Source organism: Prunus avium, chromosome 3 (genome assembly GCF_965620075.1).
Source record: "Prunus avium chromosome 3, drPruAviu1.hap1.1, whole genome shotgun sequence".
Lineage (NCBI taxonomy): Eukaryota > Viridiplantae > Streptophyta > Magnoliopsida > Rosales > Rosaceae > Prunus > Prunus avium.
Genome location: NC_142286.1, coordinates 24,608,734 through 24,625,202, shown reverse-complemented (window position 1 = coordinate 24,625,202; position 16,469 = coordinate 24,608,734). Strand labels below are relative to the sequence as shown.

Here is a 16,469-nt window from a genome sequence, read left to right as displayed (position 1 = left end):
TCCAGTTGACAATCCAATCCCTGCACCCACACTTACCCAACCTCCATGTAGGTTTGAAAGGATCAGTAGAGCCCTAGAAAGATATCTGGGCTTACAACATATTCTTCTCATAGGAGATTATATTGAAGATTCTAAAACCCACACGAAGGTAATGTTAGACATTGACTCAAAGAAATGGTAAGAAGCCGTGAAGTCTGAGATGGATTCTATGTATTCCAACCAATTATGGACTCTGGTTGATCCACCTAAAGGTATTATACCAATAGGAAACAATTGGATCTTCAAGAAGAAAGAGGGCTCAGATGGCAAGGTAGAGACCTACAAAGCTAGATTAGTAGCTAAAGGCTACAAACCAAGAGAAGGGATCGACTATGAAGATACTCTCTCCATTAGCAATGATAAAATTCATCCCCATACTTCTCGCCATAGCAGCATATTATGACTATGAAATATGGCTGATGGATGTGAAGACGGCTTTTCTAAATGGCCACTTCATAAAGAGATCTATATGGATCAACCTGAAGGCTTCATATGTGAAAATGAAGAAGGGAAAGTATGCAAACTTCAAAGGTCAATCTATTAACTGAAGGAGGCTTCAAGGAGTTGGAATATTCGTTTTGATGAAGCAATCGAGACTTTTGGTTTTAATCAAAACGAAGATGAACCTTGAGTATACAAGAAGGCTAGTAGGAGCACTATTGTATTCCTCATACTATATGTAGATGACATATTAACGTTTGGAAACAACACAGGCATGTTGACCTCGGTGAAACTATGGTTATCAAAGACTTCTCAATGAAGGATCTAGGTAATGCATCTTACATACTGGATATCAAGATATATAGAGATAGATTGAGAAAACTAATTGGATTATCTCAATCCTTGTATGTAGATAAGGTGCTCGGAAGATTCCGTATGGAATAATCCAAGAAGGGTTTTCTACCAGTTACATGGTATCCACCTATCTAAGAGTATGAGCCCTAAAACCCTAGGGGAAGTAAAGCAGATGAGAAACATCCCATATGCCTTTGCAATTGGGAGTCTAATATATGCCATGCTATGCACGAGACCTGATATCAGCTATGTTGTGAGTGATCGGTTCATAATTGTATATCATTTTGTACCCTTCTAGCTTATGATTTGGTTATGTTTTTGAGTTAAACTTGTGCTTTTAATCCTTTTTGTGTTTATCTTTCAGTTAATTGACATTTAGGTAACAATGATGACTTTGGATAGGAAATGATGCAATCCATGCATGTTATGGGCTGATTGGCATATGAGGAATAAGGGCTTAAAGACAAACACATTTTGGCTACAACTCCTTTCCAGCCCAATTTCGTAGGTCAGCTTCTTGGCCTTGGATCAGCATGCTATGGGGCTTGGATGAGGTGAAGATCTTCATGCAACTTGTTCCAATGGGTGTCTAGTACAACATATCCAAATTTCAGCCCAATTGGACATTTGTGGAGTGCTCAGCCCGCCCAACACTCAACCTTGCTCAGCAGGATTTGCAGCTGCCAGCTTGGAGCCTTGTCTCCTCCTTTTAGCCATGTGCCTCACCCCAGCTATAACTGACTTTGCACCCAGCATAATGAGTGAAGTGGGGAGGCATTCCAGCTATGAAATTCTAAAGGAGCAAGTTGGTACATGCTGGAGCTATTATAGAGAAAGCATGTGCATGCATGGGAAGCAAAGAGAAAGGAGAGAGAGAAGGATGAGGAATGATGAGAGGCATTTTGCTTCAGCCTTTGAACATGGGAATTGAATTGGCAGATCACTTTGGAGCTGGAAATCAGGTTTTAATTGAAAGAGGAAGCATGTGCATGCATGTGAATCAAAAAGGAAAGAAAAGATGAAATGAAGTCAATTCCAGTCTCTGTTCGGCTGCCAACTTGCAAGGGCCAAAACGCACACTTCTACTGCTCCGATGGGAATACTTTCTTCATAGAAGTTGTTCCAATGGGTATCTAGTATAACATATCCAAATTTGAGCCCCATTGGATATGTTTTGAAACCACTGGCCTTCCTACACCAAGACTGGTTCAGAAAACTCGTTTTTCAGCAACCAAAAGGCAATCACATGGGTTGGCAGCAAAGGGCAGCCACATCTGATCACCTTTGAACCCATGTGATGAAAGCTTGAGGTGCAGCAAAAGATGAAGGATGGTGTGGGAGTTCATCATGATGTTCCTCCCTCTTAGCCCTATAAATAGAGAAGCCTTCAAGCTTCAAAACACACCCCAAGGGGGGGAGCTCTCAAACACTTCTCTAGAGCTCCCTTCCCTTTTCTCCCTCAAATTCTCTTAGTTTCCTTTCAAGTTGTCAATTGTTGTAACAATAATGTTTTTACTAAATTTTCCTTCAAGTTTTTCTTAGTTTCACTTTACTTTTCATTGTAATGTACATTCTTTCTTAAGTTTCAAGTTTAATTAGTTTCCAAGTTTCAATTATGGTTTTTGTTCTTATTCATTATGCTTATAAGTTAATAGGCTAGTTTGAATGATTGATCACCATTTAGGCTTACATGTTAGCTATCTTGGTTTGAATTAAGAGTAGACACCATGCTTTAATTCGAATTGAACTATGAATAAGAAGAGTATGTATGGACATTCGACAACAGGGATTAGATACATGCTTGGTTGTTTAAATTGTTCTTCTATGCTTAATGGGTTCCTAATGCTTAGTTTTAGGTTAGACAACAAATGATCAAATTAGGGAATTAGGAAGACAAGGTTATGACCAAACACCATGGCTTAATCATACTTTAGCTAGAATCAATCCGTTAATCTAATTGAACTTGGGAACTTATTTGCTTGAGTTATTTCCTTTTTTTCTTGTTTTATTTATTTTCTTTTTCATTTCTATTTTGTGTAGGGGAAACAAATTGGATCATTCAATCACCAATCCTCGTGGGATCGACCTCGCACTTACATATGCTATACTACCAAACGGCTCGTGCACTTGCGAGTATCACAAGTTGAGGATGCAGCTGAATCCATTTTGGTGCAGCTGAATCGAAGCAACAGTGAGCATCACGAGTAGATATCAATTGAACTCATGATCAAAATACTAGAATGTTGTGAAGGTTGTGTTGACGTACCTCAGAAAGACGAAGAACATGTTAATAGTCTATGAAGGGAACCCATAATTGCTAGTGGATGGATACACAAACAGATTTTGAATCTAATGTTAATGAACAGAAATGCACTTATGGATATGTGTTCAGATTGAACGGAGGGGTAATCAATTGGAGATATTGCAAGCAGAGCACTATTGCGGACTCTACGACTGAAACAGAGTATATATCTATATCAGAGGTAGTAAGGAAAGCTATTTGGATGAAGAAGTTCATTACTGAACTTGAAGTGGTTCCATGCATTGAGTCGCTAGTTATCTTATACTTTGACAACAATGGGGCTATAGCACAAGCCTAGGAACCAAGGTCTCATCCAAGATCCAAATAGATTTAGAGGCGCTTTCACATAGTTAGGGAATATGTTGCTGATGGTGAAATCAGTGTACTCAAGGTGAAATCATAAGACAACGTAGCAAATCCACTGATAAAGTCTATGAGTCAGCTTCAGCTAGATCGACACATGGAGAAAATGGGTATTAGATACATGTCAAATTGGCTTTAAATTGCAAGTGGGAGATTGTTAGAAATATGCCCTTAAAGCCAACTAATTATGCAATAGCTAATATTAATGACATCTTTTGTAATGACTTATTTAAGTTATTTATGGGAAAGACCAGTTGTTTTAATTCATGATCATGTTATCTTATGAAATACGAAACAACTATAGTCCTAGAAATATATAAGTGGACATGACAACTATGTAATGAAATTGCATACACCGAGCCTAATCATGATCCCTAATCCTAAACATGTTCCTGGTCATAGGACTATCAATTGGGCATTGATATTCTGCCAAGACCAATACACACAGTATCTTCTCTATATGTAGAGAATGATGAGGTCTCAAGTCATTGAGTGTAGTGACACAAAGATATGTGTGTAGATGCTTGCAGGAGAACAACTACACTGAACACGATCAAATACATGAGTTTTAGAATGGAAGTCTTTGCTCGCATGTCAAACTAGAATCATAGATTGCAATGGTGCAAATTAATCCTTAGACCTGAGACATCATAGATGTCTTGTGGCTATGTTGTTTGTCTTCGAGAACACTATACAGTTGTGTTGAAGAAGACATGACTTAAAGTTGTTTATTAGGACTCTCAATAAAGTTATGGAGGCAAATGAATGTACAACAAGAGATCTCTACTTTTAGTAAAGAGAGTGAATACTCCAAAGATATGATTGATCAAATCTTTGTGCAAAGTAGTACATAAGATTTGAAAGAAGAGGTCTTCAAATCTTATCAGGATAATCATATAAGGGAATAATTCACATTAGAATATTTGACATTAGATTCCTTTATCTAATAATGTGAATAAGGAGTATTGTATAAGAGAATGATTCAATTGCAAGATCATTCCAATTTGAATAGGGTCTTCCCTATACCCTATTTAGCTCGGATAACCATGACATGCTACTAGGCGTCAACCATGGTTTGTGGAAGTCCAAAAAGAATCAAACTTAATTGACCTTCACCAATAGGATGAATTAAATAGTGAGATTTAATTCACAAGTCAACTCAGAGAAGTTGAGCCTACCCACTACCTTACTAAAAGGAACCTATAGATCGCACACCGAAAAATGAGATTAGAGGAACAAATGAAGAGAAAAGAAACTAGGAGTTAAAAGTCAACGGTCAAGTCAAAGTCAACATGTTTGACTGAGCAATTGACCAAGTCAAATGGTTTGATGGAGTCAATTGGTTTGACCGAGTCAAATAAGTAAGACTATAATAGTGATTTAAAAGTTAAATCATAATTCATAATTAAGAGTTAATTATGGAATTAACTTTGACATGAAGAAGAGGATTTGACTTTCAAATATGATTTAAAAGAAAAAGGCAAAATACCCAAAAGCCTATTGCGCTCAAGGATAAGTGTTGTATGACAATACAAATCCAAGGATCCAAGCCAAGCCCATCTTCTCTAGTGGCTGGCCATAAGGAGAGGATTTCTCTCCTTTCCCTTTGTGTGCTTTTTTCCTATAAAAGCCAAAGATGACTCAAAACCTAGTTAGGTTTTTTGGCATTCCATTGTGGTGTATTGATGTGTAGGTGAGACATCCTCCCTCTCATCTTCCTTAGCCAAAAATCGAACCAACCTAGAGGAAGTCTAGCATCTAAGTCTTCTAGGTTGATTTCTCTTCATCTCTAGTCCATTTTGGTGTGGTGAGGTAGAAGGTTTCTACTTTGAGCCTCTTGGTTGAGGAATCTACATTCTAGAAGGAGATTAAAGGCCTTTCCAACAAAGTGATCATTCTTGGTTCTCCAAGAAAAGGATACAGGGGTAAATGCTTAAACCTTTCTTCTCTTTTCTATGTTGTGCTCAAAGAGACTAGATCATAAGATACTTGGGATAAATGAAAAAGGCTTAACTCAACTAGAATAAACAAAATTAATCCTCCATTATGAATGTTTTTGTGAGATATGTTGTGGCTAGCGAAATTCATTTCCAAGAAAAAGATATTTGTTTCCTTCATTCCATGCCTCAATTAGCATGATCAAGTGCATTGATTAAGAGAATGATTATATTCCACGATAATTTCAACTGAATAGGTTCACAACTCCATTCTATATTGGCCTTGGGCAACCGTGGCTTGTTGGTAGACGTCACCCATGGTTTGTGGAAGCCTTGAGAATAAAATATAATCTAGTTCTCATGAAGGGAGAACTAAAAGGGAGTTTTAATTCAAAATCGATCAATAAAGAGTTTTGAATCACCCACTACCTTGCCGATTAGAACCTAATGGATTGCACACCAATAAAGTTAGGTGAAAGGAAATAAATATGATGTGCATAGACTTATTAATTTAATAGAGATTGAATTAATTAAGATAATGCGGTAAAAAAGTAGTTTGGGCCTAAACTATAAAATCGGGTTCAAGGCCCATTGGGTTAGTTAAGACATGTAGGCGTAGTGGGATGACCACATAAGCCCAATGGGCCCAATAAAGACCCTATGGCTGGTTTTACCTAGAGGGAGACTTAGGTCTCCTTCTTGTGGGTCTATATATGTGAACTTTGTCTCTTGAGAAAAGTTAGGATTTTTGAGCTAGTTTCAAGAGAGGAATTAGAACACCATCAAGCTCCTCCCACCCAGCCAAAAATCGGTCACCTTAGAAATTAGGCACTAACATCCTTTACTTTCTAAGTTGTATCATATCCTCCATCTTCCTTGGTGTGGAAAAGTTAGAATCACCTCTATTGGTGATTTGGTGAATCTACAAGGCCTTCCATAAGGTGATCAACTCAAAGGATGTCAACCTTGAGTAGTGTTTCGAGGGTGAAAAGTTTCTACTCTCTCTTTCTCTTAGTCTAGAATGTCTAGGAATGGAACAATCTAAACCAATCTTCAAGATACTTGGGATTAGTTATGTTATAGCTCTAAGATTAAATTTTAAAGCTTCTATTGCCTAAAAGTTAATTGTAACCTTATCTTTGTGGCCAAATATAACTATGATCTAATGTTTCCTTCAAGGTCAAGCCCACAAGTCCAAACAAGAGCCACCAAGTGGCCCAATCCAAACTAATCTATTAGATATGGAATGGACAAGACTTATGAAGACTAGAGATGTTCTAATCTTCAAATGTGGGAATACAAATTTCAACTCAAACTTGCCTTCCCAAGCCAACATTTAACGGATAGGATTAGGGTGGGCATCTTATCTGAAAAATTCATGCACCGACCATACCACGGTTTGGTTAAATTATTATTTTTTATTAAAAAATTTACTGAATTCAATCCGAACCGAAAATATAGTTAGATGATCGGGTAGGAATATCTCTTACTGATGAAATCACCTACGAAACCATTTACTATTTAATTCTTTAGCCGTGTGTCAACAAGTGGTTGGAAAAAAAAAAAAAAAAAAACTATGTCTTTTGATTCTCAATTGCATTCATATGAAATATATTTATTTTTTCACTTTCATTGTTGATTTAATCATGCAGAAGGGTAGAGCAAGTGAGCACTACTAGTCTATATCTTGCAGCTATTACTCACTCTTTGAAACTTTAAAACTAATTTTATGTTGGTTTCTAACATTATTTACTATTTTATTATGTATTTTTCATGCTGGTTTGTAACTTTGAAACTAATTTTTTTTTTTTATCTCTTAGTAAGAAAAATTGGACTATTGGTTTTTAATCTTTTACTTAGATAATTTTGAGTACTTATTCTGGAACTTATGTTATATGAAATTGTTATAAATTGTATTCGTTATGTTATGCACTATCGGCCTATCAAACCAACTCGAACCGAACTATCTAGTAACTGACCGTTCGCAGCAGAGTTCATGAATATGCCTAAGCCTAGATGGCGGTTAACGGATTGAGCCATCTACCATTCGGACTCGTGCCTAAGCCTAGGTAGAATAATTAGTAGAGGGGTAAAAAGGGAAAACAAAAAATCTTATTTATGAAGGCAATTAGACTCAACCTGAAAACTGAGCCCACCTGGTCCAACTCAAATGTGAAAAGAAACAAAAAGCCAAATTGAACTTTGAGTTTTACATAGTCAAACAGTCAAACTAGTACAAGCTTCACGCTACTTTTGCCAATCACACTAATCCGTCTTGAGGAAGCCTTGTATGAGATTCCTTGTTGCTATAAATCCCATGGAGGTCTCTGTTTAGTTCTTCCATCAAAATGAGGAGAACTTTTGGGCAGTTTGCAGTGAAGGAATTACGTTAGAGGAGAAGCTGCAACATTGGGGTTTAATTTCCTCCAATATCTCACCTCCAGCTATTCCCCAAAAAAGTTCCAACAAGAAACCAGCAGAAATGGAGGTGCTCAAGTTGTATGTAAGAATTGGAGGAAATTAGTTCCATTTGCAAAATGGATTTAATTTCCTCCAGTATCTTATCTCCAGCTTTCACCAAAAATTAAGGTTAATTTCATATCCATATCCATATGCAAATTACAAGAGTGAATTTTTCTCATTATGGCAATTTTCTTTGAAGTGAGAGTTGGAGGCAAGTTTCCTTTTTTAAAATTGTATTTATTTTTATCTCCAGCACTGTATAATGAACGCAAAATCTCCACTGAGAAGAATTTCAAGCAAAGCACCACCATCACTATAGAACTCAGACAGGCAACGGCTATAGTATATTAACAAACCATTCGCAGCAGAGTTCATGAATGTGAGCAAAGCAACAACATTATACGCACTTTTACTTAGTAAAACTATGGTCATTGCCGGTTGAACTAGGAACTTAGCAAGCCTATATATCCGTTGCTTCAGGTGTGCGACAAAGCAACCCACTTTTCATCACTCATGGGCAGCACAGTGATTCCCTCAGGAAATTTCATATCTGACTTGTATGGATAAACAGAAACCTTGTTATACATGCTCCCTTTAGCTGGTGTCTCAAGAGTAGAGTCCATGGCTAAGTTAGTAGAGCCATCAGAAGGCAAAGTTGAAGAAGAGCCATTTCGGGACACAGAGAGGCTATAACTGTTTGACTCCTGCGCACGGCCATACAGAATGTCAGAAGAAGAGAATCCACTGCTTGTCGTAAGAGCATCAGGTCGTGAAGATATTGTGGTAGGATGATGACTGTTCCCTTCTGCAGTTACTGCCATCAAAGAAGATAACACCAATCATTTAAAAATTTAAGTTCTATGTAATACAGATTATTATTTTTATGGAGAGTATATAAAAAAAACAAGGGGGAGGATGCAGAATATCAACATCTACTTTTATCAATCTTCATACCGTATTTCAATTCTGAGCTAAACCTGTGCCGAAATTATGCCATGATTTTCTGTGATGGGTGTGGGCTCTTCTATATATATATACATACATACATATTTGTGTCAACAGGAGACAATAAGGATGATTCTTTATATTAAGAAACTGAATTTTTAGTGAGAAGTACTGAACTGCAAAGTCAACAGAGGGCACTTCACTTTGTAGCTATGTAATAGTACCTCTTACAGCACTGATTTAAAGAGAGATGGACGTTGTAATATGAGATACTATCACCAGACATCGAAATGAGATATTGAGATACCACTTCTGATGCAGTGAGGAAGGTTCTACTTTAGTGCTGTCTTTCAGATTCTAATTTCCAGGTACATCATGTTCTTTTAAGGAATTTACACATTTTAACACATTCTCCATAGGGAATTTGCTTTTCTGTTGGCTTTTACTTTTATTAGCTTTTCACCAATTGATGCTTGTTTGCATCTAAGCACTTCATGCCATAGCAGTTCCAAAGTATACATACGTACCTCAAAATCTTGAGTTTATACTCAATAACTCAGTTTTCTGGAATTATATTTTCAGCATCTATACTTGACACAGTGATGTATACCACACGTTGTTGAATTAACTGTATATAATTTGAATCTTTTCTTTCCTCCAACACAATAGTTTGAATGAATGAGAGACAAACTGGAACATTCTTTGTGAGCGAAGTTATATGGAACAAATATATCAAATAAAGAACGTCAAAAAAATATATCAATTAAGCAAAAGGTAAATATTAATATTTTCACAACACAAATAGTTGCGGGATAAAAAAGAGTAGTTGCTATTCTCCTTATAACCAGAGCTCCTTTAGACATTTAAAACCTTGGTTTAAAAATATGTCATCTCTATCTATCTGTTTAAGGCATCCTCTTATATCTTAGATGTAACCGTATATGCTCGAATAGATTGTACATCTTCGTGTTAAACATCATATCATCATATAGATATAGTGCCTGGATTTAAAAGAATTTAACAATAAAGAACATGATCCCATCAAAGACATTACGAGACCTTAAGGCAACGATAGTATAGAAATAGGCTTTAGGAAAACAAAAGAGCTTATGGGGGAAAAACAATACCACTATTCTCCATCGTATGTTCTCCAGTAATCGTACTCAGACTTATGATCATGGGGGCGTTAGGCCTAACTTGTTGTAAATCAGTAGCTAGGTTTGACTGAAAGCTTGAAGATAAGATATCTGGCGCTTCTAGCCCCTTCTGAGCAGGGGGCAGGACCAAAGGGATCTTACTTGACTTACCTGAATGAGTGTGAGGATGTGTAAGTTTTTATTTCCCTAGATCATCAAATATTATTTTTGAATTAAAAAGGTCTTACTATGCACATCATGTGATGGCATTATTTCATAAAATAATTACTGAAAATAAACATGAAACTGAAAGAACTCCATAAAACTATAGGAAATATATCGCATGTACTTTGACTAACAAATGAATTGAGGAAAAAAATTTACATAAATGATGATATTAAGTTTTATTTTAATTTATAAGAAATACAACTTTATTAGATAAAAGAATTGAAGAAACTTAACCTCTTTTAAGAACTTAACACTTCCAAAGAGACAACATCCTAATAAATTACAGAGAGTATAAATACCCTGGGGTTAACACAAATTTGGAGCTAGTAAGTTGAAGAAAAATACACTTACGCTCTCTCAAGGTATGGTAAGCAACCTTTGCCACACTCATCTCTGCCTTCTTCTTGCTTCTTGCTTCTGAACCTGTAAAAGTTTCTCCTTCTATCTCCACAGTTGAAACAAAAATTGGCATATGAACTTCACCAGAATTCATTGTGCTATAGACTGGCATAGAAAAACCTTCTTTCTGGATTAATTCTTGTAAAACGTTTTTGTATAAAACGATATCATCCTAGGGAAGGAAAAAGAGAACCACAAAGACACGAGATATATTTAGAGATGCTCTATACTATCAGAATATTGGAAAATTATGCAGAGAATATAAATAACATTGGCCACCTCTTGTACTCCATTTGGCAACAGGGACATCAAAGCAACTTTTGCAACTGCATGTTCAGCTTCCTTCATTGTAGGAAGAAACTCTTGACCCTCATAGGTATGTTCATCAACTGTTACCGTACACTTGAAACGATTGGCATGAGGCAGACCCTCCCGCTCACAACTGTACACAGGTAGAAGAAGATTTCTCTTTTGTGCATAAGTCTGCAGTTGGTTCTTATACAAATGCTGTATATCTACACCCCATATTGAAAGATTATAAGTTGTTTGTCATGGAATAACTTTTTGATAATCAAGACAAAGTTCAAACTATGTGCAGATGACAGAGAGTTTAAGGCATTATATACTTTATGTGCCATTTCTTTTTCTCACATCCTTCAAACTCTGAGTATAATTTCAACAGTTTCTAAAAAGCTAGCTCTACTATTAAGATGAAAATTGTTATTTGGGGGCTCATTTCCTACAATCATTAATAGTAAAGAGAATGTGTCCAGAGAAAATTTTCTAACCTCTCAATCGATTACCATCTTCAATACCTGATGTGCTGCCATTCGCCTGAGAATTGCCACCTGATGCTATACCACTGAACTGAACTGGCACGTAAGAAGTTTCATGTGTTTCTTGAATCTTTGGTTGCAATGTCTGTTTTGTGTCTTGTGTACCAGTCAAATTGGTGCTCGCTGTTGAAGGAAGTGCTGGAATAATACAACCCATAAGATACATGAACTGATTCTTATAAGATCACATCAAAACAAAATTAATGGTCATAGCATGTCATTAATACTTCAACTTGATAATATATGAATTAAAAACTTTTCTTTCAGAAGATGCAATAAGGAATCCACAAAATAAACTAATGGAAGCTCAGGGTACTAAATATCCTTAAAAGTTTGGCAATGTTATAAATGGTAATAAGATATCAAAAGGTTTTGACGCACAAGCTTACTCACTCAAATATAACCATTGCACTTATAGGTTTTCAATCCTTCTCATGTCTGGTCATCCATATTTTTGTTAAAGTATGGATTTCCCATTTTAGCCTGTGGATACATCAAATGGCTGCCTGATACAAAACCTGTTTTAAGAAAAACATTTAGCACATCAACTGACTGCCAAAAACTATATCTCTTCCATGTAAACCCAATGCATCTAAAGCCATTGGATGTATCTAAGGCTAAACTAGGAAGTCTAAGACTTTAACAAGAACCAAGATGAACAGATGCTCGGACGTGAGAAGGTTGTATAAGTTTTAGTAATTTTTCCCTATATATATAGTCCACAACCCTCCTACAGGTTCTGTGTGGAACCAAGTTGTTTATAAGCAACTTTGTGTTTTTGGCTAGTTTTAATAACTTGAAACATACTAATGCTCCAAACAAACTATCTACATCTATACTACTTAGCATTTATAATCAAGTTGCACTATACTGACTGGTGTTTTATACAAACAACAATGGTACCCTTTCAAACACAAAACTGCTAGGCGCTGTCCTCATCCTAATAGAATCCATAACTGTATCAAGTACTCTTTCTCAAACTTTGAGGTAAAAAATTTCTCATCTTTGAATATTAATTTCCATTTTTCACAAAAAAATTGAGATATTTCATGCAAGGTAACTAATTAATTTTAACACCCAGTTAGTCAACATTCACAGAAGACAACTTTCAATTTCAGCATTCAATACATATTAAATCCAAATAGAGAGCCCAAATATCCAACGCTCAGGACAAAAAGAAAAAAGAAAATAATCCGTTATAAATTAAAGTAAAATAGAAAAGAATAAAACACAAGAAATTTATTTCCAATCAGCTACCAAACAGAGGATAAGATAGAAAAACATCAAGAAAAATAAGCAATAAGAACTTAAAGCAACCAAACAGAGCATAAAGATTAAAGTTAAAACCCTAAAACCCTTTTACCTGAGGAAGCGGGAAGAGAAGGTTGAGGGAATGAGGAAGGGCTGGGAATGCGATTGGTATGTCTGGGTTGCGGATCAGTGAAGTGAGCGAAGGCAAGTCTAGCGGCGTCGTTTTGGGCTTCCTTGGAGGACCTGAAGAGTTGCACCGTGTCGAAGGCGACGCCGTTTATGGTGACGGAGGCTGAGAACCGAGGGTTGTGGTCGAGGCCAAGCTTTGTCGCGTTGTACTCGGGCAAGCACCATTTCCTCTGCTGGCACAGCTCCTGCAGCTTAGACTTGTACATCCTCTCTCTTTTGGTGTGTTGATCAATTGATGATACAATGGGTTCCTCTGTTTTGGGAAATTTGAAGAAGATGGAGATGGTCTAGGTTGGGCTTCTATCATTTTTTTTTCTTTTTCTTTTTTAAGAGATTGTTGAGTGCTCTGCGATTTATCTGAAAACAAATATTAGTACTTTATGTGTGAATGAAATACATGTCACACAAATTAATAGGAGAAAACAAAAATAGAATGGGACCATTCAGAAAGGTAAAAAACAAGATAGGTAGCAATCCTCCAATTTAAATTATTCAATTGTTTCATCATCAGTTAAATTAGTTACTGGTAAGAATGGGATCATTTCGTACCGTGACTTACTTTCTAAGCATGCGTTCCTAATTTCCTAATTTGATCATGAGAAGGGGGGGACAGGGGAGAGAGGGAGAGAGAGAGAGAAAATGGTTTTAAAAAATATTACGATTCTGCTATTGGTACATTTTTTATCGTAACTTTTTCATTACGACTCCGATTCGAGCCCACTACGTGTCTACGGACTCGTCTCGACGTGCTCTATGCGACGGTCCAACTGAAATTTCCAAATTCCTTCCTGAACAAAAAGTCAACTTTTATACTAATAAAATATTCCGAGGGCAAAATAGTCTCTTCCCATAATAAATTAATAATTAAAAGTCTAATTAGGATTGGGTTATTGCAATACATACGTAAAAGGCAAAATGTAAGTAATTTCACAACAACAAAAAAAGTACCTGTGTGTTTTGCTGTTTAGTTCCAGATCATGAAAGACATTTCAGATAGGTTGTGGAATTCGGTATCCACACTGTGCCCTCTTACTTGATAAAGCTCGTCATGTTTGGTGGGGCTGAATTAGACTAAGGGGGGTATATTCAATTAAGATTTTAAAAGAGTTTAAAAGAGTTTAAAAGTTTGGGTGTATTCAATTCAGATTTTAAAAGAGTTTGTAAAAATTTGGGTGTATTCAATTCAGATTTCAATTGATAATAAAAAAATACATCGAATTCTAGGTGTATTCAATTATGACTTTTTAAAAATCAAACAAAATTTAGGTGTATTCAAAAAGTAATTTATTTTGAAGGAATTAATAAGTTGCCCGATTTCGTTAGAAATTAAAGTGGTAAGTATATATAAAAAAGGCCCTGACAAATCTTATGTCAACCCTAGAAACTTTGAACATGCTCTACGCTTTCCAGTCCTTGAACGTGTGTGCTTGTCAAATGGATTTATGTATGTATGATCTTTCATCGTGTGTTTGAATATTTGTTGTTGCTGCATCACCATATTTCGATGAACAATAGCATATATATATATATATATATATATATATATATATATATATATATATAATCTTCACGTGGCATGTAATCGATGTACATCACCATATTGCTTGAATGGTTGTTGTTGTTGCCATCGTCACATTTGAACAAATTAGTAACTTTTTTTTAATATTTTCTTTGGATGCATTGATTTGGAAGTTCTTTACAAAATGTTTTTGTAAAGGTACCTTTCTCTTTTGAAAATCTAGAAAAACAATAAACAAACCAAAAAAAAGAAAAAAAAAAAAAAAAATTTAGAACTCTAATCAACTCATTTAAAATCTATGATCAAACTCTAACAAACACTATCAAAATCAATCTAGGAATTCAATCAAACTCTACGTGGAGTTGATAGAAATCAATTGAACTACATTGAACTCAATAAACTTTATAACTCCATTTAATTCTTTTAAAATCTTAATTGAATACACCCCCTAAATATATTCAATTAAAATGGACATGTATCCAGTATGTTATTTGATGGGCTTAATTGTATCACATACTAGATATAGGCCTTGGATCCAAGTCCCAAATAACTATGGCAATGAAACCCAACCCCAAATGTGGGTTTACAATGAGAGTGAGCTCCTCCTCGTCCCCCATGCTCTGCATCATCTTTCTTTGATTTGCCTTCCTTTCTCTCTCGATCTCTTCACCTTTCTCCTTTCTCCTGCCTTTCAATTTCTTCTCTCTTTTTTCAGTGAAGAGATTTATTTGGCTTTTCCTCTCTCTCTCTCTCTTCTCCTTTCTCCTTTCTCCTGCCTCTCAATTTCTTCTCTCTCCTTTTTCTTTTTCTTTTTTCTTTTTTTCAGGGAAGAGTTTTATTTGGCTAAAACAATGTTAAGATCTCTATCTAAAACTTATTTTTTCAATTTTATTGTTTCTTTTACAAACGTTTTATTATTAAATTTTGAGATACTTTGATAATTGTTATTTTGATTTCCTGGATTAGGTAATCAAGGGCGGAACTAGGAATTTTTTAACAGGTAGACTAACTAAAGTTATTAGCTTAAAATATAATAATAATCTTTTTTGCACTTACAATTTATGTACTCTTTCTAGAAAGAAAAGTATTCATTAAATCATATAAACATGTTAGTTCATAGTTCTATTGACTAATTTCCAATAAGCTTTAACATAAATTAGACCAAAAAAATATCTTTAACATAAAACAAATACATATTAAATGCAACCGAAAAACACATATTATGAAAATGAAAATATGTTCAACAACAGAATTGAAAGTGTATTTATTTTATTTTTATTGCTACCCTGCAACTAAATTCATAAAGAATTTGACTTTTTTTTTAAAACTTTAAGGAGTTCTTAGATCTAGGTTCAAAACGATTAGCTGTCTTTGGGTCTAGTCCTCGTGTTTTTGGTTTTAGATGTAGGTCCTTTGACATTTATTACTTTTTTGTTGTGTCGATTTTACCCTTTAAGGTAAATAAGGAAAATACATTGAAAATCTAAATTTAATGCATTATTTCCTTGAAATTGAATTCCAAATTTTGAATTTTGAATTTTTTTTCCTTGATAATATTCCTAATATATAGATAAAATACAATTTAATCAATAAAAAGTAAAGACTCACATATTATACCAATTTATCAGACAAGCACCCACATTAAATTATGTACTTGACATACAGGTAAATAATGTTAATACATACAGGTATATATGTACCTGCCTTACAGGTAAGTGTTTTTTTCTTGAGTTTTCTTAATCAGTTTTTTCTGGATGTTCATATTTATATACATACGTACATGTCTTCCATGGATTTTTATCTCAGTTGAGTTTAAAGATCCATACCAAGATATTATATGAGTTTAATTAGCTGGGCTAGAGGGTATAACTACCTAGATTAGAGGTAATTTATGGATTTAATTACCTGGACCAGAGGTAATTTATGGATTTAATTACATGCATACTGCATACGAGATGTATGCATAGGTACCTTACCTATTGTTAAGGTATGAAGTTTTTATGAACTCTTATTACAAATTGTGATGTCGGTATACCTTGGGAAAATTTCAGAATTCAATAAATAGAT

At 35.2% G+C, this 16,469-nt stretch overlaps 1 protein-coding gene and 1 pseudogene across 2 annotated transcripts; one reads left to right on the top strand and one right to left on the bottom strand.

Annotated features, from left to right (window-relative positions):
- The first annotated feature begins 478 nt into the window (after positions 1-478).
- On the top strand, positions 479-3,734 carry LOC148295774 (secreted RxLR effector protein 161-like; annotated as a pseudogene).
- A 4,455-nt stretch (positions 3,735-8,189) lies between these two features.
- Positions 8,190-13,252, bottom strand: LOC110761617 (double-stranded RNA-binding protein 1-like). 2 transcript variants are annotated; one of them, XM_021964138.2, is made up of 6 exons: positions 12,807-13,252; positions 11,423-11,581; positions 10,887-11,122; positions 10,560-10,779; positions 9,972-10,151; positions 8,190-8,713 (listed from the first exon to the last, which is right to left on the bottom strand). In XM_021964138.2, the coding sequence occupies exons 1-6, from the start codon at positions 13,087-13,089 to the stop codon at positions 8,376-8,378; spliced, it is 1,416 nt and encodes a 471-aa protein (XP_021819830.1). In that variant the 5' UTR covers positions 13,090-13,252; the 3' UTR covers positions 8,190-8,375. The 2 variants fall into 2 exon arrangements, with proteins under 2 accessions (XP_021819830.1, XP_021819829.1); XM_021964137.2 differs by having other exon boundaries at positions 11,396-11,581; positions 12,807-13,251.
- Between the last annotated feature and the right edge of the window lie 3,217 nt (positions 13,253-16,469).